The following is a 27,524-nucleotide window of genomic DNA, read 5'->3' on the forward strand; positions in this document are numbered from 1 at the left end:
TGAGCGTATCTACAACCCATGGAAATATTCAGTCATTATAAAGCTTATGGGAAAGCGCCTAATGTACCACTATCTTAAACAAACAAAAAATACAAGACATGTGGAAGCCTAACGAGAATCTTTATTTGGGAGAAGATTACTATACTGTCAAGTTTGCAGAAGAAGAAAACATGGTTAAGGTGCTACAAAATGGACCTTGGTTTATTAACGGCTTCTTCTTATCAGTACAAAAATGGGTCCCAATTTTCGTGACTAAGAAAGCTCAACAAAGTTATAATGCAGTACGGGTAAAGCTACCCCAACTCCCCACAGAATTCTATGATGGACTTATACTCTCAAAAATTGGGAACAATATTGGAAAACTTCTTAAAGTAGACGCGTCCACGTCAGCCACACAAAGGGGAAGATACACAATACTATGCGTAGAACTGCCATTAGAGCAGCCAGTACAAACTCATGTACTCGTTGGACCTCACAAGCAAGATCTTCTATACGAAAGAGAAAATAGTCATTGCAAAGCTTGCAGAAGGTTAGGGCATACGTGCTATAATTGTTCCTACTCTAGTCAACCAATCCAACAAAGGGGAGAGAAAAAGCTTTTACAACTATCTCAATCCGTGCAAGAAGGATCTCAAGAGTGGCAGATGATTTCCTTCCCTAAAAAAAGCAAGGTTAGAATATCCAAGAACTCCAATAATATTGCAAGCACATCAACGGTGACAGCTATTAATGTACACATTTATGATGCTTCTACTGGTAAGTACCTTAACACTCGATACTTGAAATATGTTAAAAAACAACATCCTCGAGATACCAACAATGATTCTTAAAAACTCCCCATTTAATGCATGTTAACAGACCAAAAAATTACCAAACATATTTTGATAAACCACAAAACAATCAGATGAGCAGGTTTGCAATGCTTCAAGAAGAGCACATGGTTTTGGAAAAAATAAATAAAATGAAAGCAACAAAACCACTAAACACATGCATGAACCAATAAGCTGTGACATTACAAGTGGCAAAAATGTGACAACAAATGCATGCTATTCTGGTAATAGTAACCTCCCGCTTACAAAAACAATTATTAGCAATTATTTAACTACAAATAGGACACTCCGAGATTATATCAATTGCCCTATTAACAATTATAACACTATTACCATGGGCTTAACTAATAACAATCAACATGCAAAATACTCCCCTCTCAACCAAGTAACTATTGAACACATGGAAGACAATGAAAGACAAGTGGCGAAGATGATATCCATGCAAGATTTTGATTAAAACCTTACGCCAACCCTCTCAAATTTCATGAAAATAGAGCACATCATTACCACTTTTTCTAACCCTATAGATAATAACTCTAGAATAAATAAAGAAGATCACCAAAATGCCAAGAGTACCACTAACATTAAGGCGGAGATACAGGCTCATCCAACTCTACCGCTTCCCTCGTCAGCAAAATATGAACAACCTTACACCTCTTCCTCCTCACTTCCTATCAAACCCAGTGATCTATGCACAACCACCAACCTCAATCGTGGGTGGATCTAGGTCTGATAGACCATGTAATCTGATTCAATCTAGAGATCAATGGCCAAAAATCCATTATGATAATCCAAAATACACACTATCCTGCACAGCTAATCTCAGAATGAAGGAATCTTGCAATGAACAACTATATAAATCAAATGTGGATGAACAACATACTCCAACCTCTTGCACCTTCAATGAACCAAAATCTAGTCCACACCAAGCAACATATATAGAATATACCAAGCAACTCCAACAAACAGATTCCACAGAATGCTCCATTAAACCTCTCACTCTTTGCACCATAAGAACTGACATTTTTTCACCCACCCAATAGACTACGCAACACAGGGAGAACAAACTGATGGCACCACAGCCAGCTCCAATGGAAGAACATGCTCCACTACCAAACATGCAAAATCAGGAAAGAATCCAGGAGGAAGAGGAGGACATCATGCCACATCTGGGGCCGGGGGAGCCATAAGTGGCCTTTTCAAGTCTAAGCAAGGTAAAAATACTAATATTCAAGGAGAGTCTAGACAAGAAATCTATCTTCAGCTGTCGAGTGACACTCGAACTGTCGAGTGACACTCTTCAAATGCTCTCTAGACATAATGAACTAACCAAATAATTTTATAATCTGGAATGTAAGAGGTACTAATAATGATAACTTTAGGAAAGATTTTAGAGAGCTCATGGGTACTCATAGGCCATGTTTAGTTGCTCTTTCGGAGACTAAAATGGCAAACCACACACCTATTCAGGAGGCTTTTGACTTCACTGAGATGATTAAAGTCCCTGTTTTTGGCCAAGCTGGTGGATTGGTGATATTGTGGAATCATGACATGGTAACCGTCAATAATTTTACTAAAAGGGGGCAGAAAATTCATGCCATGACCGAGGTAAAGTCCACAAATCTTACTTGGATTTTTAGTGCTATATATGCTAGTAATGACATGCTAGAAAGAAATGTTTTAGGGGAAAACTTGAAAAACATTACTAAATATTATAAAGGTCCATAGATGGTAGGGAGTGATTTTAACGAAATTATTGGCTCTAGAGATAAATTTGGTGGTAGACAAATTAATCAAATACAGACTAATTCATTAATTAACTACTTGAACTATTGTAAACCTAGTAGATTTAGGCTTCAAGGGATGCAAATATATATGGTCTAATCACCCTAGGAAGAGAAATGGGCTAATCATAGAAAGACTAGATAGAGTATACTCAAATGTGGAATGGCTATAAGCTTTTCCAAATGTAACCATAAATCACCTTCCAAAAACGCATTCGTATCATAACCCTATTCTAATCAACCTTAACAAAAAAATATACAAGAATCAAGACATACCATTTAGAATAGAAAGATTTTGGTGCTCTCATCCTGATTTTGCTAATATAGTCACAAATAGTTAGGGACCTATTAAGTGGCACAAACTTCTTCAAAACTGAAGTTTTAGAATGGAAGAAGAATACATTTGGCAATATTTTTAATAATTAGAGGAAAATTTTAGCTAGACTGAATGAAATTTAAAATTTTCCAAATTATGCTACACGCAACTTCCTTAGTATTATTGAACAGACGCTTATTGACGATTATAACAATATTCTAAAACTGGAAGAAGATTATTGGAAATTAATATCTAGGATAACTTGGCTTAACGATGGTGACACAAACACAAAACTTTTTCACATCAAGGTGACCAACAAAAGAAGGAAGAACAATATAGTTTTCTTCAAAGATGACAATGAGAATTGAATAGAGATCAAATGTCTTTAATGAAACACAACAAATTTCTTTACAAATATTTTTGCTCCCTCCCATGTTAGAACTGGTTGGTCGATTATTAAAAGGGACAATGAGACTTTTCATACAACAGATCTCTCAAGCCTTGATAATCCTCTAAGAAATTATGAGATCAAAAATGCAGTATTCTCCTTTAAACCATATAAGGCACCAGGCCTAGATGGATTGCACCCTTTCTTTTTTTCAAAAATACTGGCACATTGTGGGAAGTAAGTTTATCAATTTATGCCAAAAAATCTTTCAAACAAGCACAATTACTCTTAACATCAATGACACATACTTGTGCCTCATCCTCCAAATTAATAATGCTAACAACCTTAAGAACTTTAGGCCTATCGGCTTATGTAACACTATTTATAAAGTGATAACAAAAATCATAGCCAATCGAATCAAGACGTTCCTAAATCAGCTCATCAACTCACAACAATCTAGCTTCTTAAAAAACAGGCAGACTAGTGATAATGCAATCATAATCCAAGAAGTCATGAGGAAAATTAATTCATCAAAAGGCAAGCCTAGCTTAATTCTAAAAATAGGTTTAGAAAAAACTTTTGACAAATTAGAATGGTTTTACATTTATAGAAACTTAAAGTTCTTTAAATTCCCTCCAAAAATTTCCTCATTAATTATTAATTGTATCACAACTAGCAATATATCCATACTAGTTAACGGGAATAAAATAAAATAATTCGCTCCTACAAGGGGTATAAGGCAGGGTGATCCTATGTCCCTCCCCCCTACCTTTTTATCCTTTGCATGGATATACTCTCTAAAAATATTAAAAATCAAGTAGATACCAGAAATTGGGACCCTATAAAATTAAATCATAGAAGCCCACCACTAGCTCACCTATTCTTTGCAGACAATGTAACTCTAATGGGGCAAGCAAATGAAAAAAAAATCCAAATAATTTGGTGTAGCATGGAGAATTTATGTAACTATTCAGTCTTGAATATTAATAGAGAAAAGTCTAAATTAATTGTTTCCAAAAATTGTGGAGCTTCAACCAAAAACTTATTGACAAACTTCTTTAACATAAAAATTAGTAACAATTTTGGGATTTATCTAGGATTCCCAATTCTAAACAGAAATCCAAAACACAAAGATTATCATTTTTTGATCGATAAGATGAGGTCAAGATTAAATAATTGGAATAAAAATTGGTTAAGCATGGATGGTAGGAGTACCTTAGTAACCTCTACTCTAAACTATCCCTACTACCAAACAAAACTGTAAAAGCTATCGATAAAATTCAAAGAGATAATCATATGGGGTACTACTGCGGAGAAGAAAAAAATATACCTAATTAAATGGGACATCGTTACCAAATAAAAGAACATGGTGACTTAGGTATTAGAAAAGCCAGGTAAAAAATATGGCTTTACTAACCAGCCTAGCACGGAGAATTCTTAATAACTCATCAAATGTTTGGGCAAAAGTTTTAATTAGTAAATACGGGAAGACAAAAAATACCAAAATAGGCTCACATACTTGGAATAGTCTTCTAAATGGATGGTCCATTTGAAACAAGGGCATTAGGTGGCCAGTTAATAAATACTTCGATTTAAATATTTGGGATACAAATTGGATCCCTAACATAACTTATCTTAGGAGTTTCATAATTGTCTCTTTGACAAAGAATTAGAGCAACCTAAGAATTAGGGATATCTGTGGTAAAGATATATGGGATCTGGAAAAAAATTCATTTTACCTTCTGGATACCATAATAAACAAGATCAACACCCTTGTCCCAAACAAGACACTTATAACACCCAATAATCTTCTATGGAGCTTAAGTTCTAGCGGCGTATTCAGTACCAATTCTTGTTACAAGATAATTGACGAGCATGAACCTAGTAATAATTATTTCAAATGGATTTGGGATCTAAATTTCCCTAACAAAATCAAGTACTTCATATGGAAATGTTACCATAACAAAATCCCAAGGCAGACATACATTAACAAAAGTGGTATTTGTAACACTCTGTAAATTCGGACTAGGTGTGAACATATTAAATGAGTATTAATATGGAATCTTGGACATATGAAGTCCCATCGGGATGAGTATAGGTGAAAAGAGTTATTTTGGAATCAAGATGGAGAGTGAGGTGTATAAGATTCGATAAAATCAACTAAGTTTATGAAAGGTTTGTCTTCTAGAAGGATTTGTAATACATAAAAGTTGTATTCCTTTGAAATAGATTTCCAACGATATATTATGTAGCTCGAACAGATTAATGATCGAATTGTTATGTGCATTTTACTGGACAATGCAGAGCCAGGTGCGCGCCCGGATAGTCTCGTGCGTGGCCGCGCACTTGTGGTGTGCGGTTGGACCTTCAGGAGTGCGGGAGAGCACCCGGGGGGTCATTGTTAAAGCCCTACTTCGCCCCCTCCCCCCCCCCCCCCCCACCCCCACACACACATCCTGAAACACAAAAACTTGCTCTAGAAAGGGAAGCTCCCAAGAACCTAACTCCTCAAAGGTCCCTCCACCATCCAAGATAAGTTCTAATGGTGATTCTAAGTTAATTTCAATTTCTCAACACCTTATTAATATGGGTAAACCCTCCAAATCATTAGATATTCGATTAGGACATCATGTTTGAGAAAACAAACCCTTGAACTCGAATTCAAAAGGATCGAACTTCAAAAAGGTAATATCTTCCACCTCTAGTTGATTATAGTAGTGGATTAATAATTATAGACTCTAGTTCATGAGATATGAGTTGATGGGTTTGAGTGAAAAGCATGAACGGTTATAGGTTTGAGTTGTTGATTATTGATTAAGGGCATTGTTTATCTTGTGGGTGATGAAGAATGGTATTGATTATAACAATTTGAGATTTTAGTATTATCTAGGAGCAAAAGAATGGGTTGTTGGGTGTAGAAACACCATTAATAAGGACTATGAAGGTTTATGCCTACTGAGTGTTTGATAAAAGTCCTAAGTGGCCAAAACATGAGTATTATTGCTAATATGGAATCGTTTTGACTTGTATTGATATAGATTAAAGTTGAAAGGGTTGGCGAATGTTGTATTACGCTCAAGAGCATGAAGTTAAGGTATGTGAGGCTAACTCTCTATGTTTAGGAATGTTAATGATTCTCCCTACACTAGGTTTCTTTTACGACGTTACTAATTGCCTCAGAAGCATAGTTAAGCCTAGTTCCTTGAATAGTTACAGAACTTCTATTATCTAGCTCCATAACTCATTCATGACTTTCATTATGAACGTTGTGAGCTCAGTGCGTAATCGATATAAACTTGGATTTGATGCCCATGAGTCTCAGTCTAGATTACTCATCATGTCATAAACATTTGAAGTTTCAGTTTACATAATCAGTTCAACAATACATGTCTAAGTCTAGTCTTATTCAGTATTTCAGTATCATGTAACTCAATATGATTCAGTATTTTAGCATCACATATTGCAGTATGATTCTCAGTTCCTGAATTTAATTCCCTAAATGTTGAATACTTCTATTTGGGCATGAGGCCGTAGTTTATATGTTTTATGCATATTTGGGCCTGAGGCTGTAGTTTATGCTTTATGCATGTTTGTGCCTGAGCTAGTAGTTGATGATTTATGTATTTTTGGGCCTGAGGCCGTGGTTATGTATACGTATACTTGGACTTGAGACCGTAGCTTGTGCACATATATATTGGGCTCGAGGTCGTAGTTTATTCAGATAAACAGGTTGTTCATCATTCAGAAGAGGGAGTATTCATATCCTTACTTCCTTTGTTCAATTCAGTTATTAGTTATCATTTCTGTAATCAGTTATCAATTATCATTTCAGTTAGCAGTTATCATTTCATTTTCAGTTTCAGCAGTTATCAATTATCAGCTTAGTTTTAGTTTTAGCATTTGCAATTTTTTCTTTTAGTTGCTTTACATATTAGTGCAATTCAAATGTACTTACGTCCCTTTTGTCCGGGGCCTTCATCTCACGATGCAAGTAATGATTTATAGGTTGACGCTTCAGAGTGCTAGAATTCTTGTACCAGCTATTTGGTGATCCCCAGTTCTTTCGGGGCATTATCATTACTTTACAGTCTTCAATATTTTCAGACAGTCAGTATTTTCAGTACTTCATTAGAGGCTTCACAAACTAGAGTAACAGTTTGACAGAGTCACGGGCTTTTCATGTTAAGCAATGTTGGCTATAAATATACTTCAGTCTTATGTTAGTGTACCCGCACATTATAAATTTTTATGTTAAGCAATGTTGTCTACAAATATACTTTAGACTTATGTTAGTGTACCCGCACATTAATTAATATTATTCAGACTTTCAGTTTATCAATATGTCTTATTTTATATTCCACTTTCAGTATGTTATGATGTCACATATTGATTTAGCCATCCAGTTGGTTCGCTCAGTCACAGTAGTTAGGCACTGGGTTCCGTGTTACGTCCAGCCCAGGTTCGGGACGTGACAAAGCTTGGTATCAGAGCACTAGGTTCATGTGTCCTAGGGAGTCTATGAAGTCATATCCAATGGAGTTTCCTTTATATGTATGTGCTGGCCATGCATATTAACGGTTAACTACCAAGACATTCAGGATTGTCTCATTTTCTTCTACTCTAGAGCGTGTCATAAAGTTTAGAGCAATATGTAAGATTCTCTTCCAATCGAATTCCAGACGTATCGAATGCCTAAGCGGCGGGCAAGAAAAACCCAAGGTTTTAGAAAGGATGATTGCCCATTGGAGCATAATTATGGAGTACATGTTGGTAACAAGTGATACTTGAGAGGATGTTGAAAGTGTGATGCAATGGATAGCAGTATAAATTAAAGCATAATCTTATCAGAAAGTACAAAAGCAGTTATCATGTTTTATGGTTATCAGTTTACCTCAGTTACCAGTTATACAGTCTTTCAGTTAGTAGGTTTATAGTTATTCAGTACGCTAATATTCAGTAATTTATTTACTATATCTCCAATTTTCAATGTATCCAAATAAAGGTGACTCGTGAGTATATAGTGATTCATATGGGTGCTAAATGAAAATGTAAGTAACGGTGATTATAGCAAAATATTCACATGTTTTAGGTTCGGATTAAGACTCAAGACTCGCCGGATAGTGCATGAGGTAATTTATCAGATGATGATATACTCTGAAGGACACGTTTGTGCATGGTAGTCGTAGGTGTTTTAATTCATAGAATAATTTCTTTTAATTCTTGGAAATGAAGCCACATGTGGGATTATGGTAGTTTAGATGCCAGACCCCACGTACAAGTTAAGAATTTAACCGCAGCGGATATAGAATTGATCACTATAGTTTTGGACAGAAAAGATCCTAAGGAAAAAATACCTATGAGGCAGAAATGTTTTATATTTCCAAAGACGTGTTTTTCGCACGACTCATGCATATGACTAGAATAATATGATGTACGAAATGAGAACCAAGAGCAGGCGATATTGAATTTTAGGGAATGATTTTAAGTTGTTTAAGATTTATTCAAATCAGAATTGGAAAGTACCACGTTAGTGAATTACTGTTAGAAGCCGCTATTATTGTGAGATAAAATATAAGACCGTCCCCTCTTAGGTTATGTGACTAAGTGTTTCTCGCAGATGTTTATAGTTTGATATGATTTTGAAGTGTATAGAAAGTTTGGGTTTAGATATTCCAATTTTATTTAAGACAGATGAACTTTCCCTAAGTGTGATCCATGTACATAGTACAAAAAAAGAAAGATAAGTATGCGACCGTAGAACAGGGTCAGATAGTGAGGGAAGTTAGAAATAACCTTATGCTTCGCTTTAGCTATTCAAAGTAGAACAAGAAAACATGATGCTAGCAGGTGGTTAGTGAATGAATAGTAAGTAAGTTCTGAGTAGATACAATGAATTAACAATTTCAGCAGAGCTAGTATCGGTAGGATTTGATTTGCTTAGCCAGCTTAACAATAGTGAGTGGTAACAGTTTGAAACATCGAACGCATGTTATAACCCAAAGAGTTTAATTTAAACCTGAAGTATAGTGCCCGTGGAAGAAAAATAATCAGCTAGGCAGTGAGAGATCAAACTACAAAAGAATACCCTTTAAGAGTTATCAAAAAGGGGTCTTCCTAAGATTGACAGTGTGAGCAGATTTAAATCATTAAGATTGTGTATGATAGTTGTGAATAAATTAGCTTTCCATTTATGTAAGTAATTTAGTTTTTCCTAGTAAGAAAGATTTCTTAGAAGTACGTTGGAAGATGAGTCTTCATTGATGTAAAGTGCAAGGAATTGAGAAGATAAGAAAAGTTGTTCGGATCCCAACAAAAGAGAAGGATATGCAAGTATAAGACCTTAACTTTTGGTCTAAGGGAGAGATGTGAAAATTGTCACTAAGTCCAGATGGAGATTTGAAACTTGCATAGTTAGCATAGGATATAAAAACTATAAATTATGCCTAGTTATGTATCACGATGGTAGTGTCATTGCACGAGACTCTAATCTTCGGAGTATTGGTCAAAGAGTTAGCTCGCAACAATACTATAAGTGTTTTCAGGAAGTACCTTAAAAAGATAATCAAGTATGGGAAGTATAGATAATGATTGAGGAAGACAAGAGAACTTTAGTGAAAGAAGTTCACCTCTTAGCAAAGCTAGGAGTTCGACTTTCGGATTCCAAAGATGGTGGAGTTGTTGTCTAGAACAAGACTTGTTCCTCCTTAGTAGCCAGAGTGAAAGATAAATAGATTGATGATATCTACTGGTTGCAGCTGAAAGAGGGGATTCACATGCATAACACGATGGTTTTTGAACAAGGGGGCGATGATGGTACTTTGAGGTACCAAGGAAGACTATGCGTTCCGGACATAGATGGGCTCAAAGAGCGGATTATGTCTGAAGCCCAGAATTTCAGGTATTCTATTTACTCAGGTCCCACAAAGATGTACCATGGTCTTAAGGAGATTTATTGGTGGAATGACCTGAAAAAGAATGTCACAGACTTTGTGGCCAAATGTCCGAATTATTAGCAAGTGAAAGTCGAGCAGCATGAAGCCTAGTGTTTTACCATAAAATTCACATATTCTTGAGTGGAGATGGTAAATATGGAATTTATAATAGGATTCTCTCACTGATTTTGAAAGAATAATTTGATTGAGTGATTGTAGATCAACTTACCAAGTCAGTGCACTTCTTGTCAGTAAAGACCACAGATTCAGCAAAAGATTATGCCAAGTTGTACATTCAGGAAATCATCTGATTGCATGGGACTCCGTTATCCATAATTTTTGATCGTGATGCTTAGTTTACATTGAAATTTTAGAAGTCCTTTCAGAAAAGATTAGGCATAAGAGTAAACCTCAGCATAGTTTTTCATCCTCAGAAAGATGGCTAGGCAGAGCGTACTATTCAGACACTTGAGGATATATCATTGATTTTAAAGGTAATTGGGATGATAACATACCTCTCATTGAGTTTGCTAATAATAACACCTACCATTCTAGTATCAAGATTGCATCGTGCGAGACTCTGTATGGGCGAAGGTGTAGATCGCCAATTGGTTGGTTCAAAGTTGGTGAAGAAGAGTTGTTGGGTTTCAAGTTGATGATTGGGTGTTTCTAAAAGTTTCGCCTATGAAAGGCGTTATGAGATTTGGGAAGAAGAGGAAGCTTAGTCCTTGCTATATTGGGCCACATAGAATCTTGCGAATGATAGGTCAATTAGCTTATGAGTTAGATTTTGCCACCAGAATTTGCAGCTATACAAACAGTATTTCACGTATCATGTTATAACATTCAAGTTTCTAGTACTCAGATATTCGTGCTAGTTCAGTGCTTAGATACTCATGTCATTTCAGTACTCAGATACTCATGCCAATACAGTACTCAAATATTCATATCAGCTTAGTACTCAAATATTGATATAAGTTCAGTGCTTAGATATTCATGTTAGTTTAGTATGCAAATATTCGTGCCAGTTCAATATTCATATATCCATGTTACTTCAGTATTCACGTATCCATGGCAGACCAGTATTCGCGCATATGTTTTATGTTATAAGTGTTATAATGCCCTGTGAGGCTTGTGTTATGCTATGATAGTTGGCATATGTTTTGGAGAAATGTTGAAGGTAACTAACCTTTTATTATAATCTCCACGTCCTTCAGTATTCAGTGAGCTCAGTATTTAGTCAATGTAGTAATCATTCAGTTCAGTATCTCAGCAGTTCAGTAATCATGTATTCATTGAGTTTAGTATGCAAGTGTCACACCCCAAACCTGAAGAGGCGTGGCTGGCACCCGGTACCATACTCGGCCCGAGCGTACCACTCTGTAACTGTGAAATCTAGAGGGGTAACCCTCAACCTAGGTCGACGAGGCCATATTCTGAATCATCTGAAAATATCGTCTCTCTCATCTGAGGGGTAAACATACCCAAAAACTCATATATATTAAAATATCTATATCTTTATATAAATGTGCAGGCTGATGAGGCCGCCATGAACATCTACTAATATACGAACTATACAGGACATGTCTACAAGCCTCTAGAGATAGTTGAACTGTATCATGGTCGGGCCAGGACCTCAACCTACCCATCAAACATGTATATATAAAACAGACTCCAAGGTATAGACCTGGTAACTTCGGGGAAGTGGAGCTTACCAACCAAGATGATATTTGGCTCTGTCTACTGGAAAGGTCTATCCAGCTGTCTATCAGGACCTGCAGGTATGAAATGCAGCGTTCCCAGCAAAGGGACGTCAGTACAAAATAATGTACTGAGTATGGAAGGCAACAAAATAACTGAAAGTTGAAACTGAACTGATGATATAATAACTGAATGTAATTGGGAGCCAAAAATAATCTCAAGATATTCTTACTTGCTGATGCTGACTCAACTCTCTCTATATAGTATGTAAAATAGTTGTCCAGCCCTATAAGGCTCGGTATTTGTAACTGCCCGACCATAGTAGGCTCGCTCATAGACGCTCGACCATACTAGGCTCTATATCCCAGCCATTCTAGGCTCGCTCATAGGCGCTCGGCCACAATAGGCTCGGTATATAACTTACCATCTGATCAGAGGTTGCCCAATAGGGACCTGCCCAATTATAGCTCGATGGTGGTGAAAATATTGTAATACTGTATATATATATATATATATATATATATATACACACTCTATGCTCTCTTGACTGAAAGAAGACAATACTAAACTGAATATGAAGTCTTGATAAGGGAGAATACTGTAACTTCTGAGACTAGGATAATGTACATAAGTTCAGGAATACGAACTTCTCTTTATGCCTCGTTATCAAACTCATGTAGTTACGGGATCATGCCAAAATGAAGAAAGGTTTATCCTTAACATACCTTATGATAATCTTTCCAATCACCAAGTTGAACACGCCTATTTGTACCTTAGTCTACAACAACGATAATAATACTATCATTAAGTTACGAGAGGTACAACTATCGCAGTATGAACGATAAGTTTACTTTGTATTAAAACGGGCAGCGTCTCCCCTATAATCCTTACTTCCTCCAAATTCAAAATAACACCAACAACACAAGAATACAACAATATCAACATGTATACATTATTTTTCAACCTTATATACACCACAAATACTACAAAATAGCCCAACACACCCCAATCTCTTCATACACAAAACGACCATTGTAGTAGTGTCAAACAGCCCGACACTGTTACGATAAACGACCAACCCACCACCCTGCATTTATGTGGTGTTTATCCACACCCTTCCTCCTCCAAAAATCCACAAAACAGTATTAAAACACGCATCCCAACAACAACACAAAATAGTCTACAAAACAGTCTGCTACAAGTGAATAACTCAAACTCGCGGCTTCTGTCATGCAGCCTGTACGACTTTGTCCTTGTATGTACACCTATGCGACTCTTCTATTCCTTTTCCTCCAGCTTTTAGCCAATCTCTAGGCCTCACTTTGGAAACATATATAGAACTATGACAAGTTATTCCTCCCGGTATATATAGGTGTAGTGAAGTTCTTCACTCGGTACTTTGTCTTGTTTCGTAGCCTTGTAAATATATAATTTTGGCTTTACTACATCTAGGTAGGTTATACTACACCATCACACTTACTTCGGTTAATTATTGCCGATGTTTGCTACCCAATTCCAGGTTACCCTCTCGCTGTTTATCCTATATGTATAAATCTAAGTCCTTTAGTTCTTCCTCATTACTGTTCATCCTAAGAATGACGGCCTAATATCATCTCATACTTTGGAACTTTTATCTGCCTATTGTTGATTCACCTTAATGTTGATCTATAATCTACCACTGTTAACTTGAAACCTCTTACGTAATACATTGTCCTTAGGGATCACGTCTCATCAGGGAGCATCTGAAGTTATTTACTTGATCCACCTAGGGACGATACTATACTTCAATAACCGTATTTCATCGCATCTCAACGTGATTCATCTTATGAGGGGTATTCTAATCTCATGCAATTCATGAAATCCCTTCTCTTGGAATCATTAACCAATCAATGGCCTTAACGTTATCCTCTTATCTATCACAATTACACCCTTATTCTACTACCGGGGCAACATTTCATCTCTTCAAATTTCTCATAGTCTTAGACTCCTCTGAGTTCATTCAGGCTATACTGAGTTTTTTTTATAACTTACGGAAACCATCAACTCTCTTGTTTTGATGGGCTTAATTCTGAGGCCTTACCTATTCTCGTCACCTTCTCAATCACCTCTGCTTATCCTTACTCTTGTCCACCTAAAACCTTGTTGATCTACCATACTTTAGCTTGCGACCTACACATATCTATTTATAGTACTCACAACCTTCCTTTAACTTTCTAGCACCATACATTTCCTTATGTTATTCTGGAACTTCAAGCGAGACATAAAATCCTCCCTAACTCTTCATTACTCTCTTAACTATACCTCTCAGTACTTGGAAACTATAGGCTAGAATATATGTCACTGAAAATGCCACTATCATTTGTGGATACTGAATCACGGCGCTTCCAGCCCTCTATCTAATGTATGGACTATTCACAACCTTCTACACTTGAGCATCTCGTACCTTCTTAACCTTTACCTTACTTAGCTTTTAATCTCGCATTGTATCTTCTATCTCTTTCATAACCTCCCTTCCACATAATTAGAATTCACATCCACAACTTGAAGCTTTACTATAAACTTGCACTTCTAGTGCATACATAATCCGGCGAGAGCTTCATACTTACTCCTAATGAGGCTGGTACTTTTTTTTTATCTGGCTTTATTGTAGAGCCATTATAGAATATGACTGTTGTACTATCTTTCTTGTACCTCTAATGTTAAGAGTGATTTTGCAATGTTTAGAATCATGATTTCTATAATTATATTGGTCTAATAATCAGACTCCTGATGTAACTCATTAGTTTCCTCTTCTCTCCCAGCCTTTAAGTAGTCTTAAGCTATCTTCCGATCTGCTGCTTAGGGTATTACTACTTTCACCTTTGGCGGACGCCATGGAATATCCATAATATAGTCTTCTAACAATTCAAGCCTTTGTCTGTGAGGTGGACTCAATTCTTTCTTTTAACTTTATACCAGAGCCTCCTATAGCTGTAAGATTGTCAACATATATGTTGCATGGATAATACTCTGAAATGTTAAGTGTGGTCATAACGTAGCTAACTCTGTTTTAATACTCTGAAACTCTGTTTTATATCATTCCCAACTTGTCGACTTTCAACGAAATATTATTTTCTTTAATTTCTTTAGCTTCTGAACCTTCCAACCCTCTTTGTACTTGTTGTTCCTAATCTTCAATATTTGTAACCTCCAAGGTAACATGATTAACTTACTTTGTAAACTTTTCAAATATGATTTCATTTCTGAGCTTACATCAATTGACTTACGATGTACTCGTACGTACAAAAACATGGGTTGTAACAACAAGTGTTCATGAAAGTTCATGTTTCCACAAAACCCGTTTAAGATCCGGAGTTAGCCGAAGTTACAGTCAGGACAATCATTCGAGGATGAATGATCCCAAGTGGGAGAAAATGTAACACTCCATAAATTCAGACTACGAGTGGATATGTTAAATGAGTATTAAGATGACATCTTGGACATATGAAGTCTTATCGGGATGAGTATAGGTGAAAAGAGTTATTTTGGAATCAAGACGGAGAGTGAGGTGTATCAGATTCGATAAAATAAACTACGTTTATGGAAGGTCTGTCTTCTAGACGGATTTCGTAAATATCAGTTGGGAATTTTGGAAACTGTAATACACGAAAGTTGTAGCCCTTTGAAATAGCTTTCCAAATATATGTTGTGTATCCCGAATGGATTTCTGATCGAAAAGTGCCCAGGTGCACGTCTGGCAGGGTGTGGAAGTGCTAATGCCCTAACGCACGTCTAGGTACGCGGTTAGGCGTTCGGGTGTGTGGGAGCACATCGGGGAGGGGGGGCATTTTTAAATCCCTACTTCACCCCCACACCCCACCAAGTTGGGAATGATATAACATGTACTTTTGGGGTGAGACCAGGGTGTTTAACATGATAAGGAGGTTATGTTATGAGTTATGTTATTCATATGATAGTCGTGTGCTATGTTTTGAAGTCAAGCGAGTGGTGGAACAAAAGTCGATGAAAGTCATCACAAGTTACGTTCATAAGTTTTACTGAAACTTTGGGTTAAATGTAACTACCATTTTCTCCCAATATACTTAGAGTTATGGGGTGTTCCACCCATAAAATTAAAGATCTATGAGTCTATTTTCTAACACATTAAACCATTTGTCAATACGATATCGGAGTAGATAGAACTTGTGGCAGTGCTAATGCCCTAACGCACGTCCAGGTACGCGGTTGGGCCTTCGGGTGTGTGGGAGCACATCGGGGGGGGGGGCATTTTTAAATCCCTACTTCACCCCCACACCCCAAAACACAAAAACTTGCTCTAGAAAGGAAAGCTCTCAAGAACCTAACTCCTCAAAGGTCCCTCCACCATCCAAGGTAAGTTATAATAGTGATATTTATTTGGCACATCTTGTTTGAAAAAAGAAACTCTAGAACTCGAATTCAAGAGGATCGAACTTAAAAAAGATAATATCTTCCACCTCTACTTGATTATAGTAGTGGATTAATGATTATAGCCTCTTCTAGTTCATGAGATATGGGTTGATGGATTTGATAGAAAAACATGAACGGTTATAGGTTTGGGTTGTTGATTGTTGATTATTGGTTAAGGGCGTTGTTTATCTTATGGGTGATGAAGAATGGCACTGATTATAACATTTTGAGATTTTAGTATTATCTATGAGCAAAATAATGGGTTGTTGTGTGTAGAAACACCATTAATAAGGATTATAAAACTTTATGCCTACCACGTGTTTGATAAAAGGCCTAAGTGACCAAAACATGAGTATTATTGCTAATATGGAATCCCTTTGACTTGTATTGATATAGATTAAAGTTAAAAGGGTTAGCGAATGTTGTATTTTGTTCAAGAGCAGGAAGTTAAGGTATGTGAGGCTAACTCTCTATGTTTGGGAATGCTAATGATTCTCCCTATACTATGTTTCTTTTACGACGTTACTAATTGCCTCAGAAGCATAGTTAAACCTAGTTCCTTGAATAATTACAGAACTTCTATTATCTAGCTCCATAACTTATTCATGACTTTCATTGTGAACATTGTGAGCTCGGTGCATAATCAATATAGACTTGGGTTTGATGCCCATGAGTCTCAGTCAAGATTACTCAGCATGTCATAAACATTTGAAGTTTCAGTTTTCATAATCAGTTCAACAATATATGTCTCAGTCTAGTCCTATTCAGTATTCCAGTATCATGTAACTCAATATGATTCAGTATTTCATTTCAGTAATCATTTATCAGTTATCATTTCAGTTTCAGTTTCAACAATTATTATTTCAGTTATCAGTTATCAATTATCAACTCAGTTTTAGTTTCAGCATTTACAATTTTTTCTTTCAGTTGCTTTACATACCAATGCAATTCAAATGTACTACCGTCCCTTTTGCCCAGGGCCTGCATCTCACGATACAAGTAATGATTTATAGGTTGACGATTCAGAGCACTAGGATTCTTGTACCAGCTATTTGGTGATCCCAGTTCTTTCGGGGCATTATCATTACCTTACAATCTTTAGTATTTTCAGACAATTAGTGTTTTCAGTACTTCATTAGAGACTTCACAGACTAGAGTAACAGTTAGGCAGAGTCATAGGCTTTTCATGTTAAGCAATATTGGCTACAAATATACTTCAGACTTATGTTAGTGTTCCCGCACATTAATTTATATCATTCAGACTTTCAGTGTATCAATATGTGTTAGTTTATCTTTCGCTTTCAGTATGTTATGATATCACATGTTGATTCAGCCATCCAGTTGGTTCACTCAGTCACAGTAGTTAGACAACGGGTGCCGTGTTACGTCCATGCCCAGGTTCGGGGCGTGACAGTGTTAATATAGATCCTAACTGTCCAGTATGCAAATACAAAAATGAGTCGATAAACCACATTTTTCTGGGAATGCGATATTGCTAAATCCTTTTAGGAGTCCATGGGTTGGAAAATAACTCCACAAACATCAACATCACACTGGGTTGGCAACTCAAAAATGCCAACATTACCATAACCAACAAATATATCACGTGGGAATAAGTATTCCCATTCACCCTGTGGACTATTTGGAATAATAGAAACCAAAACAACCAAAACAATACCAGCCATCGACTCAATATAAAAGAATTATTGACCAGACCATGGAATACAAGAACTTAGCGACTAATCCTACAACACATACTTTAAAAAGAAATATTAGCAGCAATTGGAAGGCATCTCCTAATGGATAGCACAAAATTAATATCGATGGAGTTTTCAAAAGCGAGGGCCTACAAGGAGGAGTATGCGAAGCTATACGCGACAATAAGGGCCAATGGGTCATTGCATACCACAAGAGAACACATGCAGCAACGCCAATACAAGTAGAACCACAAGCACTCCAAATTATAGTCAGCCAAAAAATAGCCCCAATCAAAGTGTAAACAAACGCAATAGAAATCATACGCTTCCTTCATGATGACTATATAACTTACACTGACTTAATCTATGAATGCATGTGGTAAATGAAGCAGGAAATGCAAATGGGGGAGATCTGTAACGACCCGACTTGTCATTTTAAGAATTAGCATCTCATTCAGCGACTTAAGGTCCCGAGAAAATTCATAATATGTATATGACTTGCGCGTGCAGGCGAGTTTGCTTTTCAGAAGGTTCAGAATTAAATCGAAAGACCAATTCTTGTTTTTGAAGCATAAATAAAAATAGTTGATCGAAATTTGACTTTTGAGCAAACAACTTTGGGATGAAATTTTTATGATTCCAATAACTTCGTATAGTGATTTTGTACTTATGCGTATGTACGTATTTTGATTCGGAAGTCCGTAGGACAATTCGGCGCATTTTAGCGAACATTGGAAGAGTTGAAGTTTTAAAATATTTATAAGTTTAGCCGAAGGTTGATTTGTAGATAACATGGTCAGATTTTGATTTCGGAAATTAGAACAGGTCTATTATGTCATTTATGACTCGTGTGAAAAAATTGAAGTCATTCCGGATTGATTTGATACATTTCGGCCCAAATTATAGATTTTGGAAAATTCATAAACTCATAATTCGATTTGAGGCGCGATTCAAAATTTTGACGTTGTTTGATATAATTTGAAACCCCGAGTAGGTCCGTGGTATGTTATTGGTATATTCAGACTTGGTCCCGAGTGGCTCAGATGAGTTTCGGACGAGGTTCGGATCGTTTGGCGACTTGTTGACGCTGCTGGAATTTCTGTTGCTGAAGCTGTTTCTAGGCAACCGCTGATGCAATCACACCTATGAAATTTTGGGCGCAAGTGTGACCTCGCAGAAGCTAAATAAGCATCGCATCAGTGAGACTGGGAAGGCTGGCAGCTCATCGAATAAGCAAACAAGGTTGCGCACCTGCGACAGCGCATGTGCGATCGCTGGAATGCAGAAGCGGAGCATCTCATAGATGCGCATTTGTTCATCGTAGAAGCGATAGCGCAGAAGAGAAAAATCCTTCCGCAGATGCGAGGCTTTAGCTCGGTAGTGTACTCAGCAAATGCGAGTTTTGGCTCGCAAAAGCGAGGCCGCAGATGCGGCATTTATGTCATTTCGCCACTTTTGATTGGAATTTTTGGAGCTCGGTTTTTGGGAGATTTTGAGAATTTCTTCACGATTTCGACTTGGGTAAGTGTTATATATGAGAAAGTGATTATATTTCATAAATTCATGGTTATATTCATTGTTTAATTCGAGTTTGCAAGAAATTGAAATTTTTGTAAAATTTTTCAAAATCGAAAATTTAAGATTTAGAGGTCGATTTGTTATCGGATAAAATTGGCATGGCTGAACTCGTATCGGAATGGGTGTTTGAATTTCGTGAAAACTCTGTCAGGTTCCGAGAGGCGAACCCCGCGTTGACTTTCGGTAGGGCTGGCAAGTGGGCCAGTCCCGGGCCTAAACGGGCCAAGTTGGCCGGTCCAAACGGTCCTGGTCCGGTCCCAAATTAAACGGGCAAAACGGGCCCGAGAAAAATGGGCTTTTTATAGAGACCGGCTCGGGACCGGGACCATTTGGTCCCGGGCTAAATGGTCCCGGCCCGCGGGCTAAACGGGCTAAGTGGGCCCAACATATATATATTTTTTTTAAAAATTAAATAGATATTAGAGACAAAAGGATGTTAAGAAAAATATCTAAGACAATGCTTTATAAATTTTATTATAGAATTGTGACCTAAATTTTAATATTCAATATTTAATATCGAATATATATATAGTATATAAGATGTATATATAGTATATCGATATAAGATATATATATATATATATATCGATATAGAAGAAAATTAGAGAGAGATTATGATAGAATGATGATTTTGTAAGAAAAAATAAAAGAATGATGGGGTATTTATAGTTGAAAATAGGGAAAAAGTGTAATTATAAAAAGTTTGGTATTAAAACAAAGCTGGGGGGGAGGTTAAATGGCTATTTTATAAATAGCCAACGGCTATTTTTGACAGCCCAACGGCTATATTATTATTATTTTTTATTTATTCAAACCGTTGGGACCGTTTGGCCCGTTAAGGGACTGGGCCGGTCCCGGGCTCTGGCGGGCTAAATGGTCCCGGACCTGGTGGGCCCAAATCGTAGGACCGGCCCAGGCCCACTAAAATCGGATCAAACGGTCCTCGCCCGTTTAGCCCGGAATTGTTTCCGATAAATTTTAATGAAGTTATGCAATTAATTTGGCTAGATTTGAGCCGTTAGGAGGTCATTTCACGCAAGAATGCTATTTTGGAATACCGGCCTAACTTCAAAAAGGTAAGTATCTTGCCTAACTTTGTGTGGAGGAATTACCCCTTAGGCATTGAATCTTATGTGAAAATTGTGTGATTGAAAGCCGTGTACGCGAGGTGACGAGAACGTATTTGGCTTATATGTGCAAATTATATCGGTTAAAATTCGTAGATACCCTTATTTATTAAACTGAAAATTATTGGTACTTATTAAATCTTTTATTTGCCATGCCTCATTCCTTATTTGCCAATTTGGTTTTTATATGATAATTTGGTGTGATTGTTACTTGACTTTTATGTGGATTGTGTGTTCTATTGAGTTGCCATTTCGTGAAAATAATTTCATTAAGGATTTTTCATCTGCAAATAATTAATTAATTAAATTTGAAAAGATATATCAATCTAATTTCCAAGAATATGGATTAAAGAAGGCGTTGTTCTTGCTGAGCTACTTTTTCATCCTTGTTGTTGTTTTTGAAATTTTATATACATTGTGTAGAGCTGTGGGCTATCTGCTATAAAATTAATTGATTTCGTTGTACCTTAGAAAGGTTGTGGCCTACAAGCAATTTGTAAATACGAGTTGATTATGTTGTATTGTTGTGATAATATTCTGTGTGAATTGTTGATTTGAGTTACTGTTATGCGGCGTATAAGGGTGGCATCCCACTGTTGATATTATGCGGATATAAGAGTAGCATTTCACTATTGTTATGTGTATTGGGATATTGTCTGGACGGAGTGATATGTGAGCTATTAAATGGAGCGATAAGGGAGGCTATTATAGGAGTGATAAGGGTGGCTATAAGAGCGATAGGGGTGGATGTTGATATTGTCAGGGCAGAGGGATAAGTGAGGCTATTATAGGAGCGATAAAGGTGGCTATAAGAAAGATAAATGTGGCTATTGTCAAGGATGATATGTGATGATATGGGGTTATTGTGCTGGTGATTTTTATGTGATGTTGTGATTTTTCTTGTGTTTATTTTTATATCTTGTGTAACTTATTTTGTTAATTCAGTAAATTTGATAATAGTGTGATACATGTTGAAATTGTGAGCCTATGGCTATTGCCGGACGAATTATGTTATTGGCACGTGAGTTGTCCGTGCGGTTGTGATATGAAATATAGGCAGGAGGTGTCGTGGGTATATAATGGTTATGATATTGGCACGTGAGTTGTCCGTGCAGTTGTGAAATGGGATGTGGGCACGAGTTGCCGTGAGTGAATGATGATTTTATTATTGGCACGTGAGTTGTCCGTGCGGATCTTATATATTGATATTTTGACACGTGAGTTGTCCGTGCGGATGTGAAAAAGATGGCACAAAGTGCCGTAAAAATATGAAAGTGGGTTGTGAACCATGTTTTAAAAATATGAAAGTGGAATGAGACCCGTGTTTTATGATTATGAAATGAAGTGTCACAGAATGACTTTTATTTGAAAGAATTATATTCGAAAGATATTTATTTGAAAGAATTATATTAGAAAGATATTTATTTGAAAGAATTATATTTGAAGGAATTATATTTGAAAGAAGTATATTCGAAAGATATTTATTTGAAAGAATTATATGTAAAAGATTTACATTTGAATGACTTGATTAATTGGTTGTACTTGTGTTCCTTATTCGTTTGAGCCATAATTATGGTGTTCTTGTTGCCTTGATGCTTATATCACTGGTTGATTTTTGTTGCTATCATTGCTAGTTGTTTTTCAGTACTATTGTATACTGTTATATTGCACATGTTATTTGACTAGTGAGTGTCTTGATAGTACCTCGTCACTACTCCACCGAGGCTAATCTTGATACTTACTGGGTATCGACTGTGGGTTACTCATACTACACTTCTGCATATTTTTGTGCAGAGCCAGGTATTGGAGATATTAGATTTGGGCAGAGATTAGAGTGTGATCGCAAGGATTCAAGGTAGCGCTGCTTGGTCATCGCAGTCCTATGAAGTTTTTCCATTTTATTGTACTGTCAACTCTTATTCGAACAATATTTTATATTCGATCCTTGAGATCATTGCATGTATTCAATTAGAGTTCGTGACTCAGTATTACCAGTCTTGGGAGGTGGTTATATTTGTTTTCTGATTTTGGTTTCGACACTTATATTAAATTATATATTTTAAAAAAATGGCTCGAAATATAATTGTAATTGGCTTACCTAATCTTAGAAAGTAAGTGCCATCACGACGCCTGTGGTGGAATTTTGGATCGTGACAAGATCGTGGTGAAGCATAACTTTCGGGAAGCAAATAATGTGGCACATATTTTGGCTAAGGAAGCTCTTACGCAATCCAACTATAATAAATTATGTTCTTTTGTCTCACCTATCTGTGGTAGATGCCTATCACAAAGATCAGGAAGGTTGTGTCTGTGTAAGAAACATTTCGAAAAGTTTGTGTTATAAGTTGGCTTCCTTAGGAAATGACAATGCCCTAAGAGGCATAACTATAGCCCACCGAGGCACTTGTAATGACTATAGTGCGCTAGCACCTGTGTTCTAGTTGTTATAAATAAATAAATATCTTTTAATGCTAAAAATAAATACCTTAGGGTTAATACTTTTTTCACCCTATTATCATATATGTGACCAAATTATGTTTTCTAGCTCGACTTGAAATTACAGTTGATGATGACTAACTATATATGGTTAATATACCAATGAAAGAAAGACAATGAAAACATCTTTTTTTTGTTGAGAAACTGGAATATTTTATTCATTAATACTACGAAACTTCAAACATAAGATCCATAAGATCATTACAGACAGTTGAGATGCCATCCATGACATTCAAATTTCCAAGGTTAGCTAATTTCCTACAGATACTTTCTAAATCTGGCTTAATAGAAGAAACCTCGTCCTTGTCCGCCAGCATCCTGGACACAATAGAGGGTGGAGGGACTACAAAACATTTTGGATTATTAGAATTGGACTGCTTGGTTCCTTCCTTTGCCAAAAGGTGGGCTACTTTATTTCCTTGACGGAAGTTATGTGGATTACCAACTCCCTCTCCTTCCTAGATATTAACCCCTGCAGTTATGAAGAAGAGAGTTGTAAGTCAGATGGCCATGCTCCAAGAGTTTAATTACTTGTGTCGAGTCTGTTTCTACTTCAAGTGGTAGTAGGTTTTGCTCAAAGGCAATTTCCAAGCCTTATCTTGAGGCAATAATTTCTGCATGTATACATGATAGCGCATGGGTTCTCACATGGAAACCCATAATCCAGTCTCCCTTATAATTTCTTATTACACCTCCTAAGCCACACATATTTGGTTTAAAGGCTTCATCTACATTCAGCTTGTACCATCCAGAAAAATACTGATATTGAAATGCTTTCTTTTTTAGGTTAACTAGTATCAAAATGAGCGCAATATGCGAATAATAAAGAAAGTATTAATCATGTTAAATTATGACCTGACGTAATTTGAGCATATTAGATCAATGAAAACCATCATTGTTGGGATGCTTCTTTTTAAGGTTAATATGCATGGACAAATTTTGAAGGAAGCTATAGGCATCACGTAGTATGTAACCCATTTTGTTCATCACTTAGGGTCCATTTTGTGGGGCTCGTATTGAGGGGAAAAAAAGAAATGAAGAAAAATGGGATAGGTGCCTAACTTTGTTAAAGAAAAATAATGGGAGGTGCCTAACTTTGTTGAAAAATTATAGGCCTGAATCAACAACAAGTCATCTTCTTTGTAGTAGTTGGATGACATCTCTTACTATAAATAGAGGCATCCATTCTTCATTTCAATTACACCAAAAATAAGAGAGAAGCAATAGAAGTTAGAGAGAGTAATCCACAGATTGTAGTCTGTGAGATAAATAGTGAGTGTGAGTAATATTGTAGTGAGAAGTTTTAAATAAAGAGTGTTATTTTTTTTAAAATTGTAGTAGTCTCTTGACACTACTAAGTTGTAATATTATAGTGATTATATTGCTCCGCTCGAGTATTGTATTTTATCTCATTAAAAGAGTTGGTGTCGTTGTTACTCTCTTATGTTATTATTATTTGCCGTGGATATTATTCCTGGGCAGGATTATTATTTTTCCCAACAACGTGGTATCAGAGCCATGAAAAATAATGGTACACTGTCTTTTCAGTACCCCCGTCTCACAAAAGATAATTATGAGAAATGGTGTCTACGTATGAAAGCCATTCTTGGCTCCCAGGATGTGTGAAAAATCGTAGATAGAGGGTATGCAAAACCCGATAATGAAAAAGATGTCTTGGCAAAGACAAGAAAGCAAGATCAACAAGCCCCCATGCTCATCCACCAATGTTTGGATGATACCATGTTTGAGAAGGTGGAAGATGCTACCACCTTAAAGGAAGCTTGGGAGATTTTACAAAATTCTCTTCAAGGAGTAGACAAGTTGAGGAAGGTAAAACTTCAAACTCTAGGGGCTGATTTTGAAGTTTTAAAAATAAAAGAATCTGAATGCATTTCGAATTATTGTTCAAAAGTGAAGGCTGTTGTAAATCAACTAAAAAGATACGGTGAGGACATAGAAGATATCCGTGTGGTAGAAAAGATCCTTCACACTTTAACACCTAAATTTAATTTTGTGGTGTGTGCTATTGAGGAGTCTAAAGATGCAAACTCTATGATGGTAGATAAATTGGAGGGCTCTTTACAGGCCCACGAAGAAAAGATCAAAAGGAGACAAGAAGGGCCATTGGAACAACTTCTTAAAACTCAGGCATACTTCAAGGATTATGGAGGTAAAAAGAGCTATCAAGGGAATGGACGAGGACGAGGCCGTGGCGGTCATGGAAGAGGAAAAAGTAACGGTAACAACGTCAACAATGAAGTTAAAATCCACCAAACATTCAGAGGTCGTGATCGTGGACATATAGGAGGAAGAGTACGTGCCTACTACCAAGAAAATAATGGATAAATATATGACAAATCAAAAATTGAGTGTTATAATTGTCATAAATTTGGCCATTACTCTTGGAAATGTCGTAGCAATGTTGAAGGAAAAACTAACCTTGTTAACGACAAGAAAGAAAAAGTTGAGTCAATGCTGTTGATGACACTCAAGGAAGAAGGCAGGGATGATTGCAACTCGTGGTATTTGGACAATGGAGCAAGCAATCATATGTGTGGATGCAAAGAGAATTTTGTGGAGATCAATAAAATGGTGAGAGGTAATGTGTCCTTTGGAGATACCTCAAAGATTCAAATTGAAGGGATAGGTACGATTTTGATCTCCTGTAAAGATGGTAGTCACAAGCTAATTCAAGATAGTTATTATGTCCCAAAATTAAAAAGTAATATTTTGAGTTTGGGCCAACTTCTTGAAAAGGAATATGACATCCACATGAAAAATATGCATCTCTCGCTTAGAGATTCAAGTGGAATTATAATTGCTAAAGTGCATATGGCTAAGAATAGATTATTCTATCTGAATCTTAAGACAATTGATGCATAGTGTTTGAATGCTAATGTGCAAGATGAATCATGGTGTTGGCACATGCGATTTGGGCAATTGAATTTTGAAGCGCTCAAATCAATGGGAGAAAAGAACATGGTGCATGGGATACCATCAATCAACCATTCCAATCAATTGTGTGAAGCTTGTCTTCTTGAAAAATCTGCAAGGAGGAGTTTTCCAAAGGAAGTCATGTCAAGATCAACCAAACCGCTCCAGCTTGTTCACACTGATGTGTGTGGGCTAATCAATCCACCTTCCTTTGGTAAAAGTAAATACTTTCTACTCTTCATTGAAGACTTTAGTAGAAAGACTTGGGTTTATTTCTTGAACCAAAAATCCGAAGCTTTTGCTGCTTTTAAAAATTCAAAGTACTTGTAGAAAAAGAAAGTGGCTATAAAATAAAAGCTTTAAAGTCCGATAGAGGAGGCGAATTCACTTCAAAAGAATTTAATGACTTTTGTCAATCTCATGGAATTCGTCGCCCTCTAACGGTACCTTATTCACCCCAATAAAATGGAGTTGCAGAGAGAAAGAATCGAACGATTCTTAATATGGCTAGATGTATGTTAAAAGCTAAAAATATGCCCAAGGAATTTTGGGCAGAAGTTGTATCTTGTGCAGTTTATTTGAACAACAGGTCTCCAATAAAGAATGTTAGAGATCAAACCCCTCAAGAAGCATGGAGTGAAAGAAAGCTAAGTGTCAAGCACTTGAGAATCTTTGGGAGCATAGCCTATGCTCATGTGCCACATCAAGGGAGAGCGAAGCTAGACGATCGAAGTGTTAAGCATGCGTTTATTGGCTATGATATGAGTTTAAAAGGCTACAAGCTATACAACCCAAGTAGCGGCAAGATGGTGGTAAGTTGCGATGTTGAATTTGATGAAGAATTGGCATGGAACTGGGAAGCTCAGGAAGAAACTTTATATGATTTTCTTCCATATTTTGGTGATAAAGAAGAACTAGAGACCGTGGAACCTGTGCAGGATACAACTATACCTCCTTCTCCAACTAATGTTGTATCTCCCTTTTCTCAAGAAAGTTCAAATGAACAACCGTAAAGGACAAGGAGTATTCAAGAGCTCTATGAGGATACAAAAGAAGTTACTAATTTTGATTGTTTATATTGTCTCTTTGCTGATAGTGAACTAATGAACTTTGATGAAGTTGTTGAAGACAAAAGGTGGAGACAAGGTATGCAGGAGGAGATCAAGTCAATAGAGAAGAACAACACTTGGGAATTAACAACTCTTCCTAAGGGTCATCGAGCAATTGAAGTTAAATGGATATACAAGACAAAGAAAAATGTTGATGGAGATATGGAGAAATACAAAGCACGACTTGTGGCTAAGGGCTACTAG

General features: G+C 36.6%; 1 protein-coding gene across 1 annotated transcript; it reads left to right on the forward strand.

Annotated features, from left to right (window-relative positions):
- The first annotated feature begins 98 nt into the window (after positions 1–98).
- On the forward strand, positions 99–27,524 carry LOC138894369 (uncharacterized). Its single transcript, XM_070179064.1, has 5 exons — positions 99–756; positions 24,914–25,590; positions 26,161–26,531; positions 26,801–27,220; positions 27,308–27,524. Exons 1-5 carry the CDS (start codon positions 99–101, stop codon positions 27,522–27,524), a joined length of 2,343 nt encoding a protein of 780 aa, XP_070035165.1.

The sequence above is a fragment of the Nicotiana tomentosiformis genome, chromosome 6 (assembly GCF_000390325.3).
Source record: "Nicotiana tomentosiformis chromosome 6, ASM39032v3, whole genome shotgun sequence".
NCBI lineage: Eukaryota > Viridiplantae > Streptophyta > Magnoliopsida > Solanales > Solanaceae > Nicotiana > Nicotiana tomentosiformis.

Excerpts from the sequence above, each read along its gene's own strand:
- LOC138894369 (XM_070179064.1), top strand. The coding sequence starts at position 99 with ATGTGGAAGCCTAACGAGAATCTTTATTTGGGAGAAGATTACTATACT. Across the intron at positions 25,591-26,160 it reads GTGGACATATAGGAGGAAGA|TGTTTGAATGCTAATGTGCA; the intron begins GTACGTGCCTAC and ends ATTGATGCATAG. Across the intron at positions 27,221-27,307 it reads GAAAGTTCAAATGAACAACC|TGAACTAATGAACTTTGATG; the intron begins GTAAAGGACAAG and ends CTTTGCTGATAG.